The sequence below is a fragment of the Sminthopsis crassicaudata genome, chromosome 5, assembly GCF_048593235.1.
Source record: "Sminthopsis crassicaudata isolate SCR6 chromosome 5, ASM4859323v1, whole genome shotgun sequence".
NCBI classification, from domain to species: Eukaryota; Metazoa; Chordata; class Mammalia; order Dasyuromorphia; family Dasyuridae; genus Sminthopsis; species Sminthopsis crassicaudata.
This window is the reverse complement of record NC_133621.1, coordinates 219,594,824-219,621,900: the sequence shown is the minus strand read 5'-3', so window position 1 is coordinate 219,621,900 and position 27,077 is coordinate 219,594,824. Positions and strand designations below refer to the sequence as shown.

Below are 27,077 nucleotides of genomic sequence, written 5' to 3'. Positions count from 1 at the left end.
ATGTACCATGATTTGGGGCAAAGGAGTACTAATGTTTTCCTTTTTTTTTTTTTTTGTTTTTTTTTGTTTTTTTAAATCAGTACCTTCCTGATAGCTCCTAGCCGTTTGTAGGTCTTTTTGGCCAAAGCCACACAGTGTCTTCAAATCAGCAACTAATATTTATTGAGAGCTTATTCCCAGGGCCCTTTTCTGGACCTTGAAGGTCATCTAGTCCACCCCCTCCCCCTCATTTTATAGATGAGGAAACTGAGCTAAGGGCTCAGAACCCATTATCTTATAAATATGGTATGGGTTATTTGTCCCTTCATGCATTACCTTACACTTGCCCATATTCCTGTTTCAATCAATCAACAAGGATTTATTAAGCACCTACTGTGTGCCCAGCACTGTGCTAGGTGCTGTGGGGGATAACAGAAGAAGTGGAAGACACAGTCCCTGCCCTCTGTACTCCTATCTAGAAGTGGCTGCATCACAAGGAGGGGGGATGACTTCAATGCCCACCCCACACCCCGTGAGTGGCTTGGGATCCCCTTGCTGCACATCAGTGGCCCCCACTCACCCCCACCCCAATCCCTCCACCCCAGCCTAGGGGGATCTGAAAAGCCATGGTTGGGGGAGGGGAGGAGGAGGCATGGAGATAATAAAGGGGCTTTATTGTCTCAGGCTCATGTGTGACTGACCCCGTGAAGGGCCCTGGGGGGAGTCATGGGGTCCCATTGACCTTTCACTGCCTGTGGGAACTTCTACTGTTTATGTGCTGGGAGGGGTTCACCTACGTCAATCCTGTCCCCCTCTTCTACTTTCCAGATTACCCGTAGGGCTTTATTTCCCGGAGACTCTGAAATTGACCAGTTATTCAGGATCTTTCGGACACTGGGGACACCAGATGAGGTAGCTTGGCCAGGAGTGACCTCCATGCCTGATTATAAACCCAGCTTCCCCAAATGGGCACGGCAAGATTTCAGTAAGGTGGTACCTCCACTAGATGAAGATGGACGGAGCTTGCTGTCGGTAAGCTAGGGAGAAGGGAAGAAACTAACCTGTTCTTTGTACCTCACGATCCCAGAATAGAGGCGTCCCCTCACCCTAATGGAGTCAGGTTCCTTGGACATTTCCTAAAAAAGAGGCGTCTGTGCCTCCTCTTTCCCTGGTGATTTCCCAGCAAAGTTTAGAGGGATAGGGGATGAAGTTGAGTGAATTGCAGAAATGGCCCATCTGTGGGGGGAATGGAGGATAGCTGGGATCCTTTTTTTCAAAGCTTCTTCTCACTCCCCTTCACATGTTCATAGATAGACTTCTTAATAATAATTTCCTTTTCTTTTTCCAGCAAATGTTGCACTATGACCCTAACAAGCGTGTTTCAGCCAAGGCAGCTCTAACTCATCCCTTCTTCCTGGATGTTACTAAGCCTGTACCCCACTTGCGACTCTGAGCCATGCTGTGCCCCTACCCCCCAATCCTGTTCTCACCTTCTAGGGTAGATCAGCCCTGGTCTGACTCCAGAGCTGTTTGAACTTAGATAGGGGTCAGGGGAAAGCCAATTTGGCTGCCTCCAACTCTCAACTTACCTTCTCACTTTTCCCACTCTACCCAGGTGGGGAATGAGAAGGATAGGAAGTGAAAAGGAGATTCAGTATTCAATGCACTTAAGCCAACATCTGCCTTCCACTGCCTCCTCCTAGGGCATGAGCAGTGAGACAGACTGCAGCCTCAGCTCCTGATCTATGCTGAGGGGGATGGACAAAAGACAGGACCTCAGGGCTCCCCACTGTCTGATAAACCACCCCCTACCTAGGACTTCTGTCTGGTGATGATTGTCTCCTGAGTTTGGGAGTGACACATAGGATTTTCAGCATACCCTCCCATCCTGCTGCTACTGTTTATATAGGACCTACTAGAAGCAGAGGGCTAGGTGGGAAGCTTTGAAAGAACATTCCACAGGGCCCCTTTTAAATAATTTGTGTATTTTTATTTTTTGGGGTGTGTGTGTGTATTTTGTTGTGAATTTTTTTAAAATGAAAATTAGATAAAAGCAGATTTTGTACCCTAGAATGCTCATCTCCCTTTACATGGTGGAACAATAAACACTTGGTCCCAGGAAGGGCTGCCACAGAACTACAGGCCCTACTTCCCCTTGTCTGCCCCCCTTCTGTCCATGTGGCACAAATGGAACTTGGGGTGAAGGATGGGGACAAAGAAGAGAGAAAGAATTGTTCTTCATCTTAATCCATGACTACTTCACTGCTGCCTTATGAGGGTGGGAGGTGTTTGATTTTTCCATCCCTTTTGGAATTGGCTTCTAGTTTCAGTTAACTATTGAGCATCTCTGCCTCCTATTCTCCAATGAAGGAAACTCAAAACTGGGGCAGAGGTTAAGGTGAGAAGTTATTTGGAGAATGCCTGAAATTTTTTTAAGGGAAGGTTATGACTGGGCAAAAGGAATGCCAGAGGATATTTGTTTAAAAGAAGGACATTGCTATTTATATTCCAGGTTGTATTTTTTTTTTTGTTTGTGTTTTTTTTTTTAAATCGGGGAGGAATTTTGCTGCCATGTGCACCTTTAGGGTTTTGTAAGGGAAATCTTTAAGAAAAACTATTTTTGTCATTTTTGTCTTCCAATGGTCTTGTGTGTCCTCACTCCCTACCCCCACACCCAATTCCTGTTAATGTTATTTGTAATTTAGTTTGTAATTCATTAAAATAAAGTTCCTAGTTTTATAGCCTGTTTCTTTTATCCTTGGGATTCGGGGTAATGGAGGGGCAGGGTTCTTAGTCATGGGTGAGGTCTTGGATTTTCCTCTAACTGTTCACCAGGGCTGAACCTCCGAGTAAATAACTGGAGGCCAGAGCTAGGGAGGCAGGGCCACAAAGAAGCGCTGGAAGCTGGCGGGAGGAAGCCGGAACGGAGCTCAATTATTCCCGCCTAGGACCTTCCCCTCCCCCCCCAAGAAAAATGTAAATGGGGTCACACCGACGATCGAGTCAGGCCGCTCGGACTCAAGAGATAACAAAGCACCTGCATCTTCCTACTCTTTCAAGTTCCAGAATGAACTTTCCACAGTGGGGACCCTGATCAAAAAGCAAGGACCAAGCAAAGGGGGTCATGACCTTTGCCCCGACCCCCGGAAGTGAACATTCCCTCTACCTCCATTCCCCTCTCCTCCTGTCCAATCCAATGAAAGAATCCATTTAGTAGGAAATAGGGTTGATCTGCGAATTTCTCACGGGAGGTGCAACTAGGTAACAACCCCAAACCCGGTGGTCGAAGGTTAGCAAAAGGTTTCCTTTTTGTCCCGCCTCATTTGCCAATCAAACTTAAGATCGTGATACGATTGGTCAGATCTCTGCCATGATCCTCCCCCTTTTGCTCACCTGATTAGATGTTTATGAGTCGAAAGAAGGAGGTGGAGGGTTCGTTGGGTGTCGAGATTTCATTGGTCGCTTCAGACGTCCGTTAACAACGCACCGCCTTCTACTCGGAAACTAGGCTCTTTAATGGCTGCTCATTTGCATGGAGCTTCGTTGTCTATTGGTTGCGTGCTTCGTCCGTCAGGGCTCCCTTTCGTATTCGTTAGCGACAATGCCGGAAGAACCCACCTTCCCAAAGACGATTGGCGAATGTGTTGACGTAAGCTCCACCTCCAGCGGCGAGTGGAGGAAGCTGCTATTGGTCGAGGCCGCCGCCCCAGGGTGAAGAGAAGGAGGAGGTGGAGGAGGAGAAGAAGGGTTTGGTTGACTTGCAGCTGTTTGTTCGACACAGGCTCGGGCCCGATTGGGTAGACTGAGGCTTAGGTACTGGAGCTGGTGGAGCCCAAGGGGCTGGGGCGGAGGGAAGCTCCGGTGGATTGGGGAGGAGAGAGGCCCTGCTTTGCGGGTGGTAAGGGGACCGGGCTTCGGCGCCCTCCGGGACCAGGGAGGGACTGGGGATGAAGGGGGCAGGGCTGGGCAGGCCTAACCTAACGGAGAGCTCCTGAGTCGGGGGACCGGCGGAAAGGGAGAGTGAAGTTGGTGGGTAGGGGTCTGGAGTATTGGAAAAGGTAAGAAGGTGGAGTGGGGGGGTGACTAGATCCAACTAGGCCTGACACTAGTCGGGGAGGGCTATGATAGGGTGGGCCTGGCGCATTATGGAGGTGAGGGGTACAGGGGGGCTGGGCCTGGCAAGCTACAGGACCTTGCTTGAGGCAGGGCTTGGCTTACTCGGGGATGACAAAGAAGGGGAACTAGGAGGAGTGAATGAAATAAGCCCATTTGTAGGGCACCAAGATAGGATGGGGATGCTGGGTGGTGGAGGGGCTACACCTGACAGACAGCCTGATGGGCTGCAGCAGAGAGGTGAGGGAGTTATGGGGACAGGGATGAATTGGAAGGCTCCATGAGCCATCCTGATTTCTCATAAGGTGGATGATACTGGAGAAGAGCCCAAAAGGGGACGGGGTGCAGGGACAGAGTTTAGCTGAGGGACATTGGGAGCAAGCTTTATTTAAGCTGCAGGAAAGGAGTTGAGGAACGTGACACGGACTTTGGGATCATTTAATACAGACAGTTGGGCTCTTTTGGGAGGCTATAGGTTCCAGAAGTAAGAAATTATTCTTCTTGTCCACTTGTGTGACCCTGTATTGAAGAGAGGGTTGTCAGAGAGTCTTGCTAGTGTCAGAAGGAGCAGAAGTAGAGTGTGATATGATGGGGTTTTTTTCTGTTTGGTGACAAATTCAAACTAGAGTCTCCCCTTCCCCACTTCATATGAAGGGGAATATTCAGTCTTTCCTACTTTTTGTCTCCTTGAGGATTTCGTTTGGGAGAAAGAAACATAAAAAGTTTGGTTTGGGAGAGTATGGTTAGCTTCATTCCCATCTAGCTGCATAAGGTAATGCTGGTGCTGTGTCCCCCACTAAGAATAGAGGATGGAAAAGTTTGAATTCATCATCTTAGAAAGATGCTCGGAGCCTTCCAGTGAGTTAGATGACATTTTCAGATGCTTTAGGTTTTCCTAGCCAGTGGTGGAGTTGGACAATTTTTTTTTTCCACAGAAACTTGGATGACGTTGCTCTGGAGGCTTTAGAGTAGTAAAATTCTACTCAGGAGTTTGGTTTCACTTTATAGGTACCTGTTGCTAATGAACTTTTATTGGGAAGCGATATTGGTCAGGGGCAGCATCTGTAGGGTTTGGATGAGATGACAGATAGGTGGCACTCAGAGATTAAGAAGCCCTGTTATTATTCACTTCCAATATCCCTACCTAGCAAAGCCCAAACTGTATTATTGACATCCTGAGAAGTTAGTTTACAAGTGTTGAAAATTGGATGTATATTGATTTTTTTGACCCTTGAGAATTTTTTTTTTTTTACTATTCCTAGTTTGTCTTGTATTATCATACTTTCCCATCATTATTTTACCCTGAAAAAGGAAAGACGGCAGAGCACCTCACATTATATCGATTCTCTCCCAACCTCATTCCTGTTACTTAGAGTTCTGTGGAACCAAAGACATACTGCCTACCTTCTCCCCCTAACTTCTTTCTCTTAACCCATTCCATATCCATCTTCCTTTTTTTGTGTGACTGTTTTAGTCCCTCTTAAGTGCTTGATCTTCACAGTTCTATTTCCTTTTACCTTGCCCCTCTTGCCTCTTTGAGCAGACATTTTGTTCACTTTGCCTTTGCAACTATTCAAGCAGGGAGCTTCTCTACTAATGTTCCTGTTGCTTGATACTCCAGGTATAATTTTCCCATCAATATATCTTTGCAGATTGCAGTTCTTCCCAACAAAATTGCCCAAATGTCTCTCTAATGCCACAAAATATAGTACTTAGGAAGGATCTGTTCTCCAGTGAGAAATCCAAAACCTTTTATCTTTTAGTTTGGAATCTCTGACTGCCATATAAGCTTTAGGATTACCAATGCCTTACCCCAACAGATGGATTCTCTCAAGTTTTGCACACCTTGGTCTATGTTTTGGTTTTACCAGTGACTTAATGACTCTCTCTGGCTCCACAATTGATTTCTATATAGATTCAGTGGTATTTATTTGAATCATTTTGTAATGGACCAGTGGCTTATAACTTAAGCTTGCTTTATTTGTATTAGGAAACTTCTGGTCAGCATTTTTTAAATGCCCAATTCCTTACTTTTCCAGAATTCCCATTCTCTCATCCACAGAATCAACCCTATACAAAATTGTGAGATAGACAAAGTTTCTTATATGCCATTCTTTCCCGTTTTTTTGTTTTTGTTTTTGTTTTTATCCCATAGTTGGTAAATCTTTCCTTTACTTCCTCTCTTAGGTTTCCATTTTTGTGGATGGCTTATCACGCAAGCAGCCACAGGATCCAAGTTGGCAGGGACAGCTGAGGTCATCTAAGTTTAATTTGTACATGAGTAGAAATCTTCTATGATAATACTTCAAAAATGGTTATCCAGCCTCAGCTTGAGTCCTCTTATCATATAAAATATACTTTTCTGTCTCACTTAAGTGCTTCTGGACATATATAGAGTATACTGTTCTTAGAGTCAATCATGTCCATTTTTAGACATGTTAAGGAAGTATTCCCTTATATTGAGTGAAAATTTAGTTTTCTTGCCATTCTGGTTGGTCTGCCTCAACTTCCTAAAATGCTTTATGAAGATCTAAACCCAGTACTTAAGATTTGTTCCAACCAGGGCCAAGTAAACAGGACTATTACTTCCTTTACTTTGAACACAAGCTCCATTACCAGAAACTAAAGATTCCATTAGCTTTTTTGGCTACCATTGCACTCTGTTGACTCATATTAAACTTGTAGTTTTCTGAAACAGCTTTCTCTTTCATATGAACTATTCTGTATTCATACCTTTCCCATCCTGTACAATTAAAAACCCATGATTTCGTTCTTAGAGGGAATACCTAGTGAGAAAATTCTCTTTACTAATGTAGATCAGGTCCTCTGCAACTTAAAGACACTTTCCCAGAAAAATTAGCAACATGCTAAAGTTTATATAGTTTAGTGTGTGTCTGAAATTTGACTTTATTCCTGGGTGACTTTATTTTAAGGTGGCTGTCCTCATTGTTACATTTGCTCAGTTAGAGGGATTTTACATTTATCTCTATTAATTTCATTATATTAAAGCTGGCCCAGTGTTTTAGACTTTTTTTATTCTTTTTTGGTCCTCATATCCAAACAGATTTGTGTGATTTACACATTTGATAGTCATCTTATTCACACCTTTATACAAGTTGAAGAATTTGAGAGTTGGATGGGACCTCAGCGCTATTTAGTCCAACTTATATAGGAAATGAATCCCTACCGGACAAAAAATCCTGTAGATTCTACTTGGACACCTCTAAGGAGTAAATACTATATCTCAAAGAAGGCCATTCCAATTTGAGGTATTATAATTGTTAGAAAGATTTTTTTTTTCCTTGAAATTAAGTAACTTTCAGATATTGTTCTTCATTCTATCCTCTTAAGTCATCAGAACAAGTATGGTCCATCTTCCACACGATAGCCCTTAAAATACTTAAAGACTCAACTCTCATGATCCACTTCTTCTCCAGGCTAAACATTTCCCAGTTCTTTCAACGGATCTTCATGTCATGGACTCAAGGTCCTTTGCCATCATAATTGGCCTTTGGATACTCCTGAGCTAATCTTCAGATTGTCCTTAAACTATGGTGCTCCAAACTGAACACAGCACTTCAGATGAGGTCTGCCAAGGGCGTTCAAATGAATATTTCTTTCTGAGTGGGGAAGAATTTGATTCCATAGAAATAATGGAACAAAATTCCATCTGAGAGGCCCAAAACTAATTTAATTTTGTAATTCCTTTTATATTTACATATTTAGAAGGTCTTAAGGGTCAAGCATAATGGTGGGGTCAGTCAATGTAGCTTAAGAAATTCAGGTTTTGATCAGCTTCCTATACTCAGTAAGCAATCAGATATAGATTGAAAATAATAATATAACTTTTTTATAAACTGTTTTGTTAAAACTTTCTTTACAACTACCTTTTGAGGTAGGTTGTATAAGTGTCATCTCCATTTTTACAGATGAGGAAACTGAGTCTCAAAGAGGTTGAAAATGGAGCAGCCCTATGGGAGGACAGAGGCCATAATTCATTTGCTTAAAATTTATTAAAGTCTTCATATGCCACAACCCACTCCTCCCAACTCCTTCCCCCAGGATCTGAGAAAACATGAGATCAGGAGCATGACCAATGCTGATCAAAGGGCAGCCCAGGTGAGGAAGGTGTATAATACTTGAACCAAGTTGTGATTTCTATTCAGAATTTTTTTTGAGTCCTTTCTGGCTCTATTATGACAGTTATTGCCTGAGACCTCTTCAGGGTTTCATGGTGGGATAATAATTCAGAACTTTCTGGCATTCATGTAGCAACTGAGAATGTTTGTGAATGTTCTAGATCCTGTTGGGTTTGTTTTTTTCTTTCCATTTAAAAAATGATTACAATTATAGTCACTTTAATACTGAAGTTAAGAAGACCACTTATTTGGTGTGATTAGGACATAATGGGTTGTAGTAATGGGAGACAGGAAGCACAGTTAGCCCATGTGAGTTACTGTAATGCCTTGTGGGTCAAGTCCTAACAGGCTGGTGAAGGGGGTGGGGTTCTATCCCAAAGGCTTCTGAGGTACTAGACAATAAAATTGAGGTTTCTTATAGAAAAAGTCCATCCCATCCACATCATTAAGCCTTCCTGGAATAGAAGAGAAGAATAAATAGGGTGGTAGAGGAAAGCAGAATTAATTCTGCTCTCCCCTCCCTAATCTTTCTAGATTAACATTGGAAGGTTTGCACAACCTTGAAGATGAAGATGCTTATTTTTTGGAGAATCTAGAATGGGAGTAGAAGTGGTAAAAATCATTTAAACTAGTGAATGATTAAACGATAAGGGTCATATCATCTCTAAATATGATCATCATCCACCCCTACCTCTCTATTTCATATTGTATAGGCAGACTCCCAGCAAGATGATTTTTTATTTTGTATAATAAAGTTGGTCTCCACAGTTTACAGGCAAAATTAATCTTTGTTTAATTTGCTCTATCATAGGACAGGTCTGTACCCAAGTAGGATTTGATGCTTCATCTTTATTTTTATTCTTTGAGCTTTTTCTGGAGTTCAATAAGTCTGGTTTCTCTGAGGAGTAGGATTGTGGTGTTGAAAAAACATCTGAAAGTTCCTTGAGTTTACTTTTTTCTCTGACCCTGTATGATGTAGGCAAGTCACTTGATATCTATTACTTAATTTTCTCATTTGTGAAGTGAAGAGATTGTATTATATTATCTAATGTATTAGAAAGAGCCCTGCAATTCCTATGGACTTGTAAAAGAAAGAGCTATCTGCTTCCAGAGAGAGGACTATGAAGACTAAATGTGGATCACAACATGGTATTTTTTACCTTTGTTATTTGCTTTTGTTTTTTCTTTCTCCTTTTTTTCCCCCTTTTGATCTGATTTTTTCTTGTGCAGCTTGATAAATGTAGAAATGTGTTTAACCTGTTTTGGATTGTTTGCTGTTTTAGGGAGCAGGAGAAGGAAGGGAGAAAAATTTTGAACACAAAGTTAAAGTCAAAATCCCATGACTAGGATTTAAAATCTGTGTGACTTGTAAGTCATTAGGCTTCTTTGACATTGAATCTTCTTATCTATAAAGTAAGAGTATTGGATTTGCTGATCCTGAGGATCTTTCCAGCTCTAGATCTAGAGTCCAATGATTGACACGTTCCCTACCAGCTTTAATAGTCTGTCATCTCTGTGAAGATGTTACTGCTGGTTCTCTAACTGACTGGCTTTAGAGATACCAAGAGGGAGAAACCTAGATAATATTTTGGATCAGTTGATTATAAGTAATGCATTAGTTTGGAGACAAGACCTTACTTTATAAAACAGATTGGAGGAGCAGCTAGGTGGTGCAGTGGATAGAGCACCAGTCCTGAAATGAGGAGGACCTGAGTTCAAATCTAGGCTCACACACTTAACACCTTCCTAACTGAGTGACCTTGGGTAAGTCACTTAACCTCAATTGCAAAACAAACAAACAAACAAAATAAAAACTAGATTGGATTGGTCTACAGTTCAGTTAACTTTTGAAACTGGGTTGGATTTTGGGAAATAACTATTTGCCAAGAAGTTGAAATCTATTGCTGGGTGACAGGTTCCTAGAGGTTACAATCACAGATGGGATGTTTAATATGTAGAAGGGACACTTAAGGTGTAAAATTTACTCTTGTCCTTGCTGGACTAGCAAATTAAGAAAATGTTCCTGTTGTCCTGTCCTGCTTAGGAATCTTCCTCTACTCAGCTTCCTTTAATTGGCTTGACTGATCAAGTTCTAGCCCATCCTATTAGTTTTCCCTTGAAGCTGAGAGTCATTTTTTTTTTTTTAATTTCAGTAATATTTTGTTTTTCCAATTACATGTAAAGATAGTTTTCAACATTCATTTTTATAAGATTTTGAGTTCCCAAAATTTTTTTCTCCTTTCCCTCCCCAAGACAGCAAACAATCTGATGTGGATTATACATGTAGAATATTTTTTTTTACTATTCTTTTTTTTCTAAAGCTTTTTATTTTCAAAACATGTGCATAAATAGTTTTCAACATTCACCCTTGCAAAACCAAATATATTCCAAAATTTTTTCCTCCTTGCCTTCTCTCCCCCACCATGGCAAGTAATCCAATATATATTAAACACGTGCAGTTCTTCTATACATATTTCCAAAATTATTATGCTGCACACAAAAAATCAGATCAAAAGAAAAAAAATGCAAGCAATAAAATATTAGGTTGTGTTCCATGTTCAGTCCTCCCAGTCCTTTCTCTGGGTATAGATGGCTTTCTCCATCACAAGAACATTGGAACTGGACTGAATCACATCACTGTTGAAAAGAGCCACGTCCATCAGAATTGATCATTGTATAATCTTGTTGCTATGTACAATGTTCTCTTGATTCTAGTTACTTACATGTACAATCATTTTAAACATGTTTCCATATTAGTCGTGTTGTGAAAGAAAAATCAAAGCAAAAGGGAAAAACAACAAGAAAAAAAAAGCAAACACAAGATGAAAATAGTATGCTTTGATCTGCACCCAGTCTCATAGTTCTCTCTTTGGATGTGGAGGCATTTTCTATCACAAGTCTATTGGAATTGTCTTTGATCACTGTATTGCCGAGAAAAGCCAAGTCCATCATAGTTGACTACCACATGTTGCTGTTACTATGTACAAAGTTATCCTGGTTTTGCTCACTTCATTCAGCATTGATTCAAGTAAGTCTTTCCAGGCTTTTCTGAAATCATGTTCATCATGTTTTATAGAGTAATAATATTCCATTACACTCATATGCCATAATTTATTCAGCCATTCCACAATTGATAGACATCCACTCAATTTCCAAATTCCTTGCCAATACAAAAAGGGCTACCACAAACATTTTTGCATGTTTTTTCTTTTTTTTTTTATAGTCTCTTTTGGGGATACAGTAACACTGATGAATCAAAGGGCATGCACAATTTTATAGCCTTTTGGCAAAATTCCAAATTGTTTTTAAGGGTCATTTCCAACCAAAAATTCAGTGATTGTGACTTCAGCATTTAAGAGACAAGATCTCATCTTTTCTCCCTGCCTGTGGTGGTTAGCCTTTATCTATTACTGTCTCTTGCTTCTATTCCCCTTCTTTTTTTTTTTTTCCTGGCAAATTAGGACCTAGTTCAACTTGACTGCCATGGTTTTTTTTCCTTTCTTTTTTCTTTTTTTCACTTGTTTTAATTTTTATTTTATAATTACAACTTTTTTTTGACAGTACATATGCACGGGTAATTTTTTACAACATTATCCCTTGCACTCACTTCTGTTCCGATTTTTCCCTTCCTTCCCTCCACTCCTTCCCCTAGATGGCAGGACTGCCATGTTTTTCTGTTCCAGAATAGTGGTGCTATCACTTAGCATAGAGTTCTTTGTTCCAAAATAAGAGGAAAAAGCTTGAAAACATTTTTGCAGATGCCAGCAGAGATACAAAATTTGGATAACACAGTCCTCATTCTTGAGTGTGCAATACAGCACACACAAATGATTATATAAAATAACATAATTTAGTAATGTACTATATATTATATATGTGATAATATAAAATAATGAATATGAAAGGTACAAATAGATCTGGGTGAGTTTGGGAGATTACAATAGGCTTCCTGCACAAAATAGGATTTGAATTGTACTGTAAAGAATGAGTAGAAATTAGTGGTCATATGGGAAATTCTATGCATGGAGAACTTAAACAAAGGTAGAAAAATATTAGGCATATACTGAGGACATTAGGCCATCACTTTGGGTCCTACTGTATATATATAGAGAGAGGGGGAAGTAATATGAATTAATATTAGAAAAGACTGCTGTCACAGAGCTATATAGACAGTTATAGAACATAAGTACATCAATAGATAAGGTTCATCTTTTTTCTTATCATTTTTCAAAACTTAAGGTGGGAATTTTCCATGGTTCTGTCCACTCTCTTTTTTCTCTATATACTCTCTACTGTGGCACACTATTTGTTCCCAAGACTCTATGCATATCAATCTCTAAAATCTGTCTTTTGAGCCCTAGGATCCCTTTGCTCTGTGTTATGTTCCACAGGCACCTCAAAATAAACATATCAACCCCAAGTTGGATGATTACTTATACCTATGTTATCATGGGGATTTTTGTTGGATATAGGTTAGACTAAAGATGATTGTTGATTTCTTTCTAATTCTAAAATTTGTGAAGGGAGAAGGGAAAGGGGGAAAGAGGGAACTTAAACTTTTTCTCAAAAATTAGTTTCTTTACTATTTTTGTTATGAGCACTCATTCTTTTTATGTTCTTCCCATCTCTGTTCCTTCCCTTTTGCCTCCTGATCCTTTTCTCTTCCTAATTGTATGCAACTTTGATTCTGGAATCCAAGTACTTGGGCATCTTCATTAATAATGGATCCAGAAAACTTCTCCCTCTATATCCTTCATAGATCATTTGCCCAGGAGACTGAAGGAAACCAAAGCTTTCCTCTGGTGTGTTAATGTGGCACTGTCCATTTTTATCCCTCACTTTTTATGCTACATGACAGGTTTTCCTCCATTTTTGAAAATATGTGCTTGATGCTTTTTCCTTTTTAGACATTGTAGTCTATTTATATTTTCCATAGATCTTCCCAGTGCTTTTCAGGTCACTTGGAATTTTGATTCTTCTGAACTCTTTGGAAGACAGAAATCATTTCCTACTGGGAAAAAGTTGGGAAAGCTTCATTAAGGAGTTAATATTTAGTCTACTTATCCTTTATACCTGACATTCAATTTTTCATCTCTATGCTTTGCATAGACTATCATGCTGTGTTTGGAATGCCCTCCCTCCTCATTCCTCATTGACACCTTAGAACCTAGAACATCTTCCTTCAGAATTCTGCTTTTGGAGATGTTATCTCCTCTGGGAGATAACATTCTTCATTCTTTCCCTGGAAAACCAATCCAAACCAGTCTTGCTTACTTTGTATATCTTTTGTGAGTATCTACTTGTATCTATTCTTTCTCTCAATCCTTTGACTTCATTTCCATTATTTTCTCCTTTACTCCATTCTCTGGTGCAAACCTCCCTTTATGTATACCTTTAATTCCATCATTCCTTCAGGTCTTCTTTATAAAGCTGCCCCTACTATCTCATCCCCAGTCTCTCCCAATCTACTTTTTGCTTCTCAGAAACTTGAAAATTCACTTAGGTTTCTGATATCCTTGAAAAGTCCTTATCATATTTGAACCCTCTCATCCCATTTTTTGCATTCCTTTCTTAGCCAAATTCCTTGAAAAAGCCTAATGCCTCTACTTACTCTTCTCTCATTTTCATCTAAATTTTTTATATTTGAGTTTCCAGTCTCATTCAATTGAATTGTTGTCTCCAATATTACTACAGATCTGTTAATTGTACAGTCTAATGGCTCTTCTCAGTCTTCACTCTTCCCAACCTCTCTTCAGTCTTTTAACACTGTTGAACACTCTTAGAGAGATTTCTCTTGAGTTTTTTCCCCCTCAAACCCACTTCTCTTCCAAAGTGTCCTGTTACTGTCAAGGATACTACTGTTCTTCCAATCTCCCAGAATCATAACTGCAATCATTGAGTTCATACCCTTGTTATACCTTTTACATCAGATATCCAGTCAGTTGCTAAATCTTGTCATTTCTGTCTCCATAAAATTTCTTTCATCCATTCTCTTTTATCTATTCACAAAGCCACTGTTCTAGCTGAAGTCCTCTTCACTTTTCACCAGGATTATTATTGCAGTAACCTCTTAATTGGTCTCTCTCTCTATTCTTTCAAACTCTCCCTGCCCCTCCTTTCCAGTCCATCACCTACATAGGCACTAATGTAAATTCCAGCAAACTTCAGTTGTTACTTTTAGGATCAAATATAAATTCTTATGTTTAGATTTTAAAGCTGCTTGAACCCCAGTCCCTTCTGCCCTTTCTGCTCTTGCCCCTTACTTTCCTTTGAGCAACTTATAGTGGAGCCACACTGATTTGCTTGAGTATTCCTCACTCTCATTTCCCCACTTTCACACTTGCTGACTGGTATGTGCTTTCCCCTCACTTTTGCCTCATGGAAGTCCCAGTTTCCTTCAAGGTTTTCTCCATGAAGCTTATCCTGAATTCTAGTTGCTAGAGCCCTCCCTCCCTCCCACCCTTTCTCCTTCTCAGAACTTACTTGTATTTCATCTTGTATGTATTCTGTAGGCATGTGCATATATATGCATATATGCAGGTTGTCTCCCTTGTGGAGAGTAAGCTGCTTGGGATCAGGTACTTTTGTACTTCTGACTTTGTAATCACAGAGTTAGCACAATGCCAAGTACGTAGATGCTTAATGGAGACTTGTTGATTATATTTAGATGTTATTTCCTCTGGTCAGTTCCTTGAAGGCCGGGACTATTTTATTTTCATCTTTGTCGTCATGAATAACTAGAACAATAGCTGGTACACAATAGACACTAACAAATACTAGTTGATTGTATTATGGGCCTTAGAAGATGGGAAGGATTTTGACAAATGGAGATGAGAGAGGGAATAAATTTCATAAAGAGAAAAAAAAAAAGAATGTGACTGGAATCTCAGAATTAGAAAACAAGATTAGCTATATTTGGGTAATGGAACATAGTCTGATTTTATTGGAAAGTAAATGAAAGGAATGTACTATCTTTGGAACATAGTCTGATTTTATTGGAAAGTAAATGAAAGGAATGTACTATCTTTCAAGTGATCCCTTGATGTACAGGTAAACTTTTTATGTTTCTCTCCCTACTCTCAACTTAGTATTGTGGTTAACCAGCCCACAAGGAAAGGAGAGTGTAATCCAGTCTCCAGGCACCAGGAGGACAGCTGTGAGACAGTAGGGAAGATTTGCTGACTCATGTGTAATAAAACCTAGCTGTGGAGTTGTTTCTACATTTCTTCTTCCACTTCACCAAAAGCAGTTATAGTCTACTGAGCAGTTTGATGGCTTTCTCTAACCTGTGTTTGAAGAGTTGAACTAACAACTAGAAAAGATAATAGTCTGGGAATTAATGGCTTTTTTAAAACTTGTATTTGAAAGACTTGAACTACAACTGAAAAAGATAGTAGTAGTAGGCTAGAAATTAAAGAGTTATTTGGTTAAAATGTTTAGAAATAACCTTTTATTTAAAAAAAAAAAAAAAAAAAAAAAGCAAAAACCCAAATAGGTATGAAGGATAGAAGACTAGAAACTGCATAGAGTCCTAATTACTCATCAGAGAGGACTCCTGCCCCAAATCCCTGGAGGGCAGTTTGGAAACCTGCACAAAGGTATCAAAAAAGTTCCTGGGGATGTACCATAATAGCTAAAAGGTAGAATTAAGTTTTCTTTAAGCTGATTAAGGTTTGATTTTTACTAGGACCTAAAATGATTTGTGCAATTTCAAAGAAAATTCTTGGAGGTTATAAAATCCCAGGAAGAATGAATAAGAGATAGGTCTTTTCTCTCACCTATGAGTTTCCATCTCAAATTTCATGTCAACTTTCTTGTTAGTAGAAATCAGATCAAGGATTAGGTGGGATGTACTTTTGGGGCTTGAGTTTAATTTTATACAGGCAAATATATATATATATATATATTTCTTGTAACATTTCCATTTATTATAGGATGTCACATTCCAGGTACTCCAGAGGAATGTGCTTTGGTGGAAAGATTGTTGATCAGAAAATCTGAGTTCTAGTTCTACAAAATCTGAGCACTAGTCTATAATCCACCATTTAACCAGCTTTAAGACTGTTGACAAGTCACTTAATCTATGTGCCTTGGTTTTCTATATTTTTGCCATTGACTTCATAGGACAATTGTAAAGTAACTGCTTTGCAGCCATAATAAATGCTCCATAAATTTAAGCAGCTCCCCTTATAATTTTGAAGGTAGATAAAAGAGTTTCCAACCCTTTCTTAGAGTGATTGGAATATGTCTACATTGTAACTACCTAATTTATTTTGCAGGACTGCTGAGAAGCTGGGAAGCCCCCTTCCCCTCCCCCCCTTCCCCCATCCCCACCCCACCCTACCCTAATATTTGATCATGACAAGCAGAGGCACAGCTCGGCCCAATGGCCAACCTCAGGCCAGCAAAATCTGCCAATTCAAACTCGTCCTGCTGGGGGAATCTGCAGTAGGCAAGTCTAGTTTAGTGCTGAGATTCGTCAAGGGGCAATTCCACGAATACCAGGAGAGTACCATTGGAGGTAAGTGTTACATGAATCCTACAGACTAGGCTCCACATTTCAGCCCTCCTCCGTAGGGCTGAATGAATGTGTGTAAAAGCATTAGTGCTTTAATGAAAAAACATCTGAGATAGATGTGCCTGCCATCCAACTTTAAAATCATATTCATTCTTTATGGTTTAAGATTGATTTTTCTTTGAAGAAGATAGACATTTCTTTCTTCTATCATTATATATTTTTTTCTTCTGCCTACTTTAACCTGTGGTTGGAAGTAAAGGGATCTTGACACAAGATACTCTCCTACTCAGTAAACTTCAGGGACTCCCCACCACCTCCATGATAAAATACAAAATTATCTGGAGTTCAGAGCCCTTCCTAACCAGTCTTTAATGCCTCCTTACCCCTACCCCTCTGCTGTTCCACAAATAAAACATTCCATCTCTTTTTCTGAGCACTTTCTCTAGCTGTTCAAGACCATTTTTTCCAATCCCTCTTTAATTCAGTTTCCCTGCCTTTTCTCTATTAATTATTTTCAGTTTAACCTGTATATGTCTCTCTCATCAGATCGTGAACTTCTTGAGGATAAGGACTGTCTTTGTCTTTTGCCTTTCTTTGTATCATGATCACCTTGCATAGTCCCTGGCACTATGCTTATTGACTGAAATGAGGCTTGTCACTCATATTAATAGGGGTGAACCCTGAAACTCTCCTCTGTCAGAGACCCACCCTTTAGGGCAGTTAAGTGGTTTCATTCATTTGGAGATCTGGCCAGAGATGTGGTCACACCCTCTATTGAGTTGAGGATTATCTGGGACCACTCCCAGTTTCTTTGAGAAGTAATGGACACCTGTTAGGACTCCCAAAGCCTTTTCATCCACATACAGAGTGAAAGGCTTTTCTAAATTAGGTAGGGCCAGAGCAGGACGGAGGTCAGAGGTCAGTTTGGCCTTCAGGGTTTTAAAAATCTTGGCTTGATCAGGTCCCCATTCAAGAGGATTATCAGGGCCTTGAATAGAATCTTAGAGAAGTTTGGCAATAATCCTGAAATTAGGAATCCAGATTCTGGAGAAACAGCCATGCCCAGGAAAGTATGTAGGAGCTGCTTCTGTGAGCAGGGTGTGGAAGACCTAAAATGGTCTGTTTTCTCTCCTCAGAGAGCAAGTAGGGATGAGATTGTGGCCCAATTATTTGACAGACTGGCAGGCAATGTGGTCTTTGGGTAAGGAGACCCTATAGCCCCTGGAGGCTAGAAAAGAGACAACCAGTCTGAGATGGCCCTGCCTGTCAGGACTGCAGATCAAGATAAGACTGCAGTTAAACTTCTCCAAACCTCTTAACTTTCTAACTAAAAGTTCATGCTTAAGAAATTTCTCTGGAGGTCTGAGAAGAAATGAGACCCCAATTTCACCATTAAATCGCTTCCCAATAAAGGGAGCAAGATAGGCGGGAATAATAAGAAACAAGCGTATAAATCACAGATCACCAAGCTGTTGAGGCAGAAGAAAGGTCTCAAAGCATTTCTTAAGTTCCCCTGCAATCCCCACTCTATGGGGGGAGGGCAGGTGAGACCAGAGTGCCAGAGCCAGAGTGAAAAAGAATCCTTCTGGGCTGTTGTGGTGGATCAAGGGGGAACTTTACCAAGCCCCATGCTCCTACTGGAGGGCAAGGCATGGGAGTGGGGCAGCTTGTCCCCTGTAGGTAGTCTCCCCTCCAGTGCTCCTTCTGCTTGAATTCAGGACATGGCCTGGGGAGTCTTCTCAGACAGATTCCATGACACCTAAAGCACGGACCTTTGTGGTTCCCAGCAATGTCTGTAGCCAAGAGTAGGGACTTTTCTCCAAATTTCATTTTAATTCTGTGGCCTCTCTCCTCGGCTGCAGCTTGATCCCTATTATTAAAGACTCCAACAGCTATTTCTAAGGGAGAAATTTGAGGAACCAAATTTGGCTTCTGCAGCTTCTTCCTTATTTCTGGGGCAGATTGTTTAACATTAACATCTCCCCAGGACAGATCAAGGAGGGTGTTGGCCTTGGACCCCTCAAAAAGCTGGATGGAGTCCCCAGAGTAATGGCCAGGTTTTTCTTCAGTCTGGGAGAGATTTGACATTGAAAGAGGTACCTCTGCTCTGAGTGTCTTTTTGAGAGTCTGCTACTTCTCCCAGGGGGCAGAAGTTAGACTCAGTATCCAGAGGAGGAGAAAAAGAGCTGGGAGTTTCAGGCTCTGATTCAGGTGAGGGAGATAGAGTTAAAGAGATATTGCCATTGGACATGTATACATATATTGTACTTAACTTATACTTTAACATATTTAACATGTATTGGTCAACCTGCCATCTGGGGGAAGGGGTGGGAGGAAGGACGGAAAAAGTTGGAATAAAAGGTTTTGCAATTGTCAATGCTGGAAAATTACCTATGCATAAAATTTTTGTGAAAATAAATTAATTAAATAGATTAATTAATTTAAAAAGAGAGAGAGAAATTGTCAGACATAAAGTCCTGTTCTGGAAGGGATTCAGAAGCTGTGTGATAGGGTTACAGAGAAGGGCTCCTATGTCCATAGAGGATCAGGAAGGAGGGAGTTTGATTTCCTTCTAGCAAACTTAAGCAACATCCAGCAATGCTGTTTAATTTAAGCTTTTTGTCTTGAGATCTTTCAAGCCGAATTTGTCTCTGTTTTTAAGACTTCCTAAGGAAGGATCCTTAAAAGTAGAGGTGTTTTGTCCCATTTTGCTACAAGACTTAGTTTCCCCAATTCTATAGCTTCTTGTCCTTCTCTAGACATCTCTAGAGCTGGAGAGATGACAACATGTTCCCTGATTAAGGGGACTTTCAAGCTTCTCCAAGAGAATTCTGCTCAAGCCTGGGGCTCCAATGACCCAAATCTTTCCCGGAAATTTTTGGGTGTCTAACTATAGAATAGAAAACAAGAAAAGGTTTTACCTCATCCAGATTCTGGGGGATTACCGGTCAGGGAACCAGAATGACGCGGTGCTAGTGGTAGTGAAGAGGTTCTAGAATTGGGTTGGGGAATCCCCTCTGGTCAACGCAGGTCCAGTGCGAAAGAATTCACAAACTGAACAATCTGAATGGCAAAAGAGATTTATTGTTGGCACTGAAAAGCCAGCTTTGCTAGGAAGACAGACTTCTCAGTGGGTAAAGTCCTGTCAGGGAAATAACAAAGGTTAACACTGAGAAGAGAATATCTTCTCAATGGGCAAGAGTCCTGGCAGGCAGCTTTGCCAAGAAGAGAGTTTCCTTGGCAAAGCATATCCTGTTTCAGACTTCTGCAAAGATTTGGAGTTCAGAATTGTCTTTTATTAGCAGTCTGAGGTTCAGGTTTCCTTTCAAAATTGAATGAGATTCTTTCATTGCTGTCAATGCCTAGGGTTAGATCTCTAATAGAAAAGAGATCACTTATCTTAGAAGTTTGAGTTACTGAAAGTGGTCCCAGACTAATCTTCACTCAGTAGAAGATGTGGCTAAATCTCCACCTGAATGAGACCATTTAATTGCCCTGAAGAGATGAGTTTCTGTCAGAGGAGAGTTTCTAGGTTCACCTCCATCAATACCAATTTTGTGAAAAAAGTGATATATAAATGTAGCTACTTCAATTTGTTCTCTTCTGCACTCCACAGTTTCTGGTAGTTCATGAATTGCTACATTTTCCCATTTATTAAAACTGGTAAGAAAGAACTTTAATCACACTCTTGGGGGGGGGGTTGTCTCTCTAATTTATGAATCATTATGGAAGCTGTGGAAGAAAGAATCCCAAATTCTTGAATTTGAATAATACCTATCCATAGAAGTGCTAAGTGTAAATGATGGAGGGAAGGGGAAAGGAGCTTAGAGAGAAAGAGAGGTCTTCCCAGTCACCTCCTCATTCACTGCTTTTTCTATTTCTCTCTTGCCTCCCTCCTTCTCCCCCCCCCCCCCCCACCAAATTTTTTCTCCACAGCTGCCTTCCTCACACAGTCAGTCTGTCTGGATGACACAACAGTCAAGTTTGAAATCTGGGACACAGCAGGACAGGAACGATACCACAGCTTGGCACCTATGTACTACCGAGGTGCCCAGGCTGCTATTGTGGTCTATGATATCACTAACCAGGTAAGTGATGTGAAGATATTATTCTTCGGTTTTGGAATTCTGAGAAAGGATAATCATAGTTTTGAATCTAATCTATATAGGCAGAACCTAAGAAAAGGTACCATAGGAGAATATAAAAGAATAATATTAGCTTCCATTATGTACATACAAAATACTCTTCACACAATAATAGTATGAAGCAAGTGCTACAGTGTAATCTCCATTTTATATACTAGGAAACTACAACTCAGAAGGGTAAGTGATTTTGCCTAGTTGTGTAACCAGCAAGTATCAGAGCCAGAACTCTTTAAGTGTATTGCTCTTTCCACTATATTTTTGAGTTTAGTTGGGAAAATGAGATACACACATTTGAAGTAGCCTAATCCTGGGCAAGTGAAATCCCTGGGCAAAAAGTATATCTCTCTATATATATAGATATAGATATAGATATATATACACACAAGTATATAAGAGAAATGATCACTAAAGTGATTTCAGGGAAGAAAGTCTTGATAGGAGGGGGATTTGGAAGATGATGGACATGAATTGGTGAAGGAGTTCAGAATGCACCCCCTTCCACACTTCCTCTGTTTCCCTAGGAAACCTTTGCTCGAGCAAAGACATGGGTGAAAGAACTACAGCGACAGGCCAGTCCCAGCATTGTCATTGCCCTGGCAGGAAACAAGGCTGACTTGGCCAACAAGCGCATGGTGGAATATGAAGTAAGGGGGCCCAGAGTTCTCCCCAAGAGCCTCACTTTTTCCCAACAATTTGTTCTTATCTCTTCCTTCTAACATAAGAATTGGTGGATTTGTGAATTGTTGGGAAATGTCAGAACAGAGGTTTAGAGGGAAAGGAGTATCAATATGAAGAGAAGAAAGAAGGCAGGTAATTGAATATATGAGGTTCCCAAAGTCTCAGGGACATCTCATCCCATCCCTTACTACCTTGTTCTCATAAACAGCTCTCTGTCCAAGAACATGAATTTTGAATTCTGTAGATGACATTGTTCCCTGCTGAAATAAACAACAAAACGGTCTGGCAAGCTGGAGTGGGACAGTACGATTGGTGGGAACTAATTAAAAGGGAAGGAATCAAAGGGTGGCCTAACCTGATGCAGATCTAGAAATGCAGATCTATCTTTTGAACAGCCAGATGTCTTACCCTGATCCTTTGCAGGAGGCCCAGGCATATGCAGATGATAACAGTTTATTGTTTATGGAGACATCGGCCAAAACAGCCATGAATGTGAATGACCTCTTCTTGGCTATAGGTAAGTGCAGAATAACCCAACATCCTTCTTGAGGGTTCCTTAGTCCCATGATCAATTGGCCCCAACCTAAACTATATAGATATAAAGATTCTATATATGAATATATTGTATCTCTTATTCTTAAGATGAACAGTAAAAAAATTCCTTAGCATGTTTTTAATAGAAACTTCCAGATGGAGTCCTTTATGTTATCTGGTCTTTCCTTATTAAATTGAAGTCTCAGTCCCTTTTATCCTTATCCTCTGTCCTTAGAACATTCCACCGGTATCCCCTTCCCTGCAAAGCTTTCTCTTTTTGAAGTAAAACCATCTATTTTTCTGTCTCTCTTGTCTCTGTCTTCAGCTAAGAAATTGCCCAAGAGTGAACCTCAAAACATGGGAGGTACAGCAGGCCGAAGCCGGGGTGTTGATCTCCATGAGCAGTCGCAGCAGAACAAGAGCCAGTGTTGTAGCAACTGATGGGGTGGCTGGCACCAAATGAGTGTGGAGCAAGCACGAGAGCTAAGACATAACTTCAGTCCCCACCCCTCAGCACACAGCCCCTTCGGTAACAGCACACTGAGCCCTGGCTCCCAAAGGCCACCTCCCAACAGCTCCGTCATGGCACTTGTTAATGCTTCAGCAACCAACAACAACAGGCAGCTGTTGCCACTGGCCTCCCACCCTCTGCCCTGGGGCTTAAGGGGGTGGTTAGTTCCCCCTGGAACTTATCTTCCAAAACAAACTTTCTTCACTTTGTATTATAGGTGCAAGACAATAACCTACTTATCTATCTTTCTCTTCCTATCCCTTGTCCCCTGTCTTCAGATAACATTTTTGTCACTTGCTCCTTCTGCTTTCCATCAATAACTGGTTTTGGTCCCTTTCCCCACCTTGATGTTCCCCTCTCCCCAGGATTGGAGAAGTGAACTTGATGTTAACAGCACATCCACATTGGTAGCCTGGGGAGGAGAGAGGAGTAAGGGTCTGGAAGGAAAACACCTCCTTTTTTGTCATTATATAATGGGTATTTCCCACAGTTGAAGAAAGCTGCAATATCCTTGATCCTTTTCTTCTACCCCTAGGTGGATGATGGGAAACTTCTGGGTAAAGATGAGAATTAGGGAGAAAAGTATGCAGGGTCATGCTGAGTTAGTTAACCTGGCCAGAGGAAGAAGCTTTTTAGGGTTCCTTGTGAGCTCTGTAGTACTTTCTCTGCCTTTATTTTCCCTTGGCTTTTGGGGGCATTTCCCCCGTGGTGATTCAGCCCCAGGGTCTTCCAAAGAACCGTTATTGGGTGCCTTTTTCCTGGCTCTGCTGTGGTTTAGTTGGAGGAGGGACCAGTCTCTGATACCCATCCTCTGATTGATATACATATAGAATTGTTTTCCTCATTGGCCACAGCCCCATCACCTATCCCCTTCCAACCCTGGGCATGGCCTGTGTATCACTGCGGTTTGCACTTTAGTTGATGGTTGGTTTATTTGGAATGCTTATTTTATGGGGTTTTTAATGCACACACCTTCCTTTTTTATAACTACGTGGAACGTGAGGTGCACATGAGGTCTGTGGGGTGGATGAGAAAGGGCAGTGGCAGCTACCCAAGCCAAATCCTCTCTCCTCCTTAACCCTACCCTCAAACTTTGATTCCTTTCTACCTTGTCCACTCCTCAACCTTTTGCTGTGCTTGAGACCTTAACACTCTGAAGACCTGGTGGAAAGACTGAGATTGAAGAGTGCTCAGGGAAGCACAGGCCAAGGTAGAGATTAAGGCATGTCCCAAGCAAGAGGCAGGGATATAGGGAAGAGGAGAAGACAACTACCTTTTCCTCAAATGAGTCTCTCATATTGATGCCCTATCCCTGTTGTCTTTTCTACTTCCCTGTAAATAGATATGGTGATTGCTTTCCCCTTTGTATAGTCTGTCATGCCATTTGACTTCCAAACAGGCCCCAATCACTCCCTATTCTGTCAGGATCCCTAGCCTTATCCTTCTACCCCTACTCCTTTATTTTTTAACATCTCGCTTCTGAGGGAGAATGACAGATCATTCTTTCTACCTTACTCCTTTACATTTATTCCTAGGAGCTATGGCCTCCATGTCCTGCTCTTTTGTCATTAAGCCACAGTCCTAATTGCAGTCCCACAGACCATATGAGCTGCTCTTCTGGCATGAAATAACTGGGTTTCAAGAGTTTTTTTCATAGCATTGTTAGTTTTATCAAGAAGGATTAACACATGCTACATCCAGAATATAGGATAGGTGGGTAGAAAAGGTCCTAGTCTTAGAGTATTAGGGAAAGCTGTCAAGGGAGCAAATTTCAGGAGAAGATAGATTATTGTTTCTCCAAGTATCCTCTTGTTCATTGTTAGGAATGTGGTCCTGTATTCCTATTTAGGAGAAAGCTATATACTGGACCATGGCTTACTCTTGTGTCCCATGGTTTAGAGTCCCATTTGTTTTTCCTGACCCCTAGACACTTGAACTGCCTTACCTGTCTCAAACACAAAAAAGAAAATACCAAAAAAGAAAAAAAAAGCTATGAAATTTATAGACCTATGTCCTTGTTGGAGTCATCTTAGGCCCTTCAGCTGAGCTTTTCCCAGTGACATCCCCAGGGGCCTGGCAGATTCTTTTTCCTTCCTTTCAGGTTGCCATCAACTGATCGAACATGCAAACACCCAGCATTCTTCAGCAAAGCTGGAGAACTAGGAGGGATCTCTGGGTCTCTGCGTATTTGTGTGTCTATACTTTGGGGTGAGGGTATCTCTTGGCTTTGGTATTGGAGTGTTTTCTCCAGAAGATTCTCTTTTCTGCCTCCACTACTCATTCCCCATCCTCATACACATACTTAAGGAACAGGATTGGCCTTAGCTTCTTTGGCTTGTCTACTGCCTTCCCATTCATCCAACCTTTTCTGCTTGCCTTTGGGCTCAGTGAGACTAGTTTTACTGGGCTTTGGGAGATTTTTAATTTTTCTGACTTTTTTTTTTTTTTTCCTGATCAATTGTTTTTATGGGTTTTTTTTGACTTTTTTTTTTCTTCCAAGAAACCATTTGTCTTTCTCCCTTTCCCTTCCCTAAATATAACAATCGTGGTAACAGAATGCACCTGCTGATTTACCAATGTATTTAATGTAAGTAAAAAAGAAAAGAGGGAAAAAAGAGGAAAAAAAGTGTATTAGTGTTTCTTTCCTATAATTTTTCTAGCTGAAGCTAGATGTTGGAAGAAAAGGGGGCAATTAAATTGAATCAAAATGCCTAGTTTGATTCCATTTTCCATCTCCTCCAGGACATTGAAGGAGGTTTCAAAAATGACTAAAGTTACTATTGGGTTTTTTGGATACGACTTTCTCTGTTTTTAAGAAGCAGAAGACTTACTAGATTATCGAATCCCTTTGGAGGTTCTCCAATAAGCTTCTAACCTTTTTTGTGTCATGAGTCCCTTTGGCAGTGGTAAAAACAATGGCCCCCTTGTCAGATATTTTTTATAATTCAAAATTGAGGGAAATAATGAACTACAGTTAAAATTTGGTGAAAATAGGTAAAAAAAATTTTCCCATCCAAATTCAGCGACTCCTTGTGAGACCCAAGTCTCTCTTGAATATTCTCTTTTCTTAATTTCCCTTTCCTGTACCAAAAGTAGGAAGCAGGATTTCCACATGTCCAAGAAATAGAAGAGCAGGAGCAGATTTTTCTCCTTATGCATTCCTCAGGACTGCTCTCAAAAGTATACCAGTAAGATACATGGGGATCAGGTCTCTTGGATCACTAGTTAGTGTCCAAGTCTAGTTTGATACTACGTCAGAACTTTTTATTATACTCTCTAAATTGGTTTACTGCACCCAGGCCTTTCATATTGTAATCAGTACTTCCAGAACCCTCTTAATTCACCATTCACATTACTATCACTGTTCTGTTGTTCATCAATCCGGCATTTTCTGTTAAGGAGAGGGGAGCATCACTGAAGCAGTCTGACTTGTCATGTAGTTGGATCATCCTGTCACTGGGGGGCGATGTGGGAATGTCGTAAGACAAGAATCCCCAACTGCTTGCAGACCCATAGATTTCAGTTCTCTGGGGACTTGGAAATAGGGGAATCTAATTTTGCCCTCGATTCCATACCCTCAAGGAGTAAACGGCCACGGAAGGGAACTGTAAGGCGGCGAAAGCAGGAGCATAGCACTTCTAAAAAAGACACCTTTTGAATTGTAGGCTAGACAATTTGCCTGCTCAGTTAGACGGTGTGCCCAAGTACAAGGCACAGCACTAAACACTGGAAACTAAAGACAAAAATGGAGTCCTGTTTAGATTCTACTGTAATATCTGGCTCATGCAAGGAGAAAGTAGGGAATTGCTGTCCGTATGGATTTCAATATTTCAGCTCCAGTTCATGATTTGGGGTATTGAGAGGAAAAATAGCTTCCAAAAGCACCATATGGAGGCATAGATAGGTGTGATCTCAAATCTATCTCTAGCTTCCTTTTCTAGTCTTGGTTCAGTTACCGCCCCCCCCCCCCCACTTTTGCTCTTTACGATGCTACTCAAACAGGACATACCAGTTCTGTGGATCTCCCCGGAAAGCAATCTCTCGATCCTCCGCCTCGTAAGAATATGACGTCTGTTTCAGACTAAACTTCCCTGGATCCCTTAGCTGTAACTGTTCTCATAACACTGGCTCTCATTTGCCTCCATCACTCTCCACCCTTTATTATTGATACCTAAGACATATCATGAGAATGCAGGAAGACCCCTAGGTACATCTGGTGGACTCCGCAGTGGCGGATTTGTAGGGGTCTCGCAATGGCTTGGGCTGCTATCAGCATTGTTTGAGGAAAGAATCCATATAGATGAGTTAAGACCCGATTAGTCTTAAAGCTCATATCTATCCTTTCCAATAGAATGTAAGCTGCTGGGAGGCAGGAACCTTGTTTTTCTTTTATGTATGCTCGGCGCCAAGCACAATACCTTGCACTCGGTGGATGCTTAATAAATATTTCTTGAACGTTG

The 27,077-nt window shown here is 40.9% G+C and overlaps 2 protein-coding genes across 6 annotated transcripts in view; both read left to right on the top strand.

Moving 5' to 3' along the window:
* Positions 1 to 16,598, top strand: part of CDK2 (cyclin dependent kinase 2) — a 21,118-nt gene extending 4,520 nt beyond the window's left edge. Inside the window, exons 6-8 of one of the 4 annotated variants that reach the window (XM_074270060.1) lie at positions 356 to 511; positions 808 to 1,011; positions 16,511 to 16,598. In XM_074270060.1, coding sequence (XP_074126161.1) covers positions 356 to 511; positions 808 to 1,011; positions 16,511 to 16,519 — 369 coding nt within the window. In that variant the 3' untranslated portion in view covers positions 16,520 to 16,598. Of the gene's footprint in view, positions 1 to 355; positions 512 to 807; positions 1,012 to 1,327; positions 2,719 to 8,021; positions 8,108 to 16,510 lie in introns of those variants that run through there. The other 3 variants (XM_074270059.1, XM_074270058.1, XM_074270061.1) reach the window with 3 other exon arrangements.
* RAB5B (RAB5B, member RAS oncogene family) lies at positions 16,590 to 27,077 on the top strand. Of its 2 annotated transcripts, XM_074270062.1 has the most exons (5): positions 16,590 to 16,752; positions 20,686 to 20,837; positions 21,416 to 21,538; positions 21,996 to 22,089; positions 22,432 to 27,077. In XM_074270062.1, exons 1-5 carry the CDS (start codon positions 16,590 to 16,592, stop codon positions 22,545 to 22,547), a joined length of 648 nt encoding a protein of 215 aa, XP_074126163.1. In that variant the 3' UTR covers positions 22,548 to 27,077. The 2 variants fall into 2 exon arrangements, with proteins under 2 accessions (XP_074126163.1, XP_074126164.1); XM_074270063.1 differs by lacking the exon at positions 21,416 to 21,538.

Bases quoted from the DNA above. Each gene is read 5' to 3' on its own strand.
- RAB5B (XM_074270062.1), top strand. From the start codon at position 16,590: ATGACAAGCAGAGGCACAGCTCGGCCCAATGGCCAACCTCAGGCCAGC. The intron at 16,753-20,685 runs GTAAGTGTTACA...TTTTCTCCACAG, and splicing joins CCAGGAGAGTACCATTGGAG to CTGCCTTCCTCACACAGTCA. The intron at 20,838-21,415 runs GTAAGTGATGTG...CTGTTTCCCTAG, and splicing joins TCTATGATATCACTAACCAG to GAAACCTTTGCTCGAGCAAA.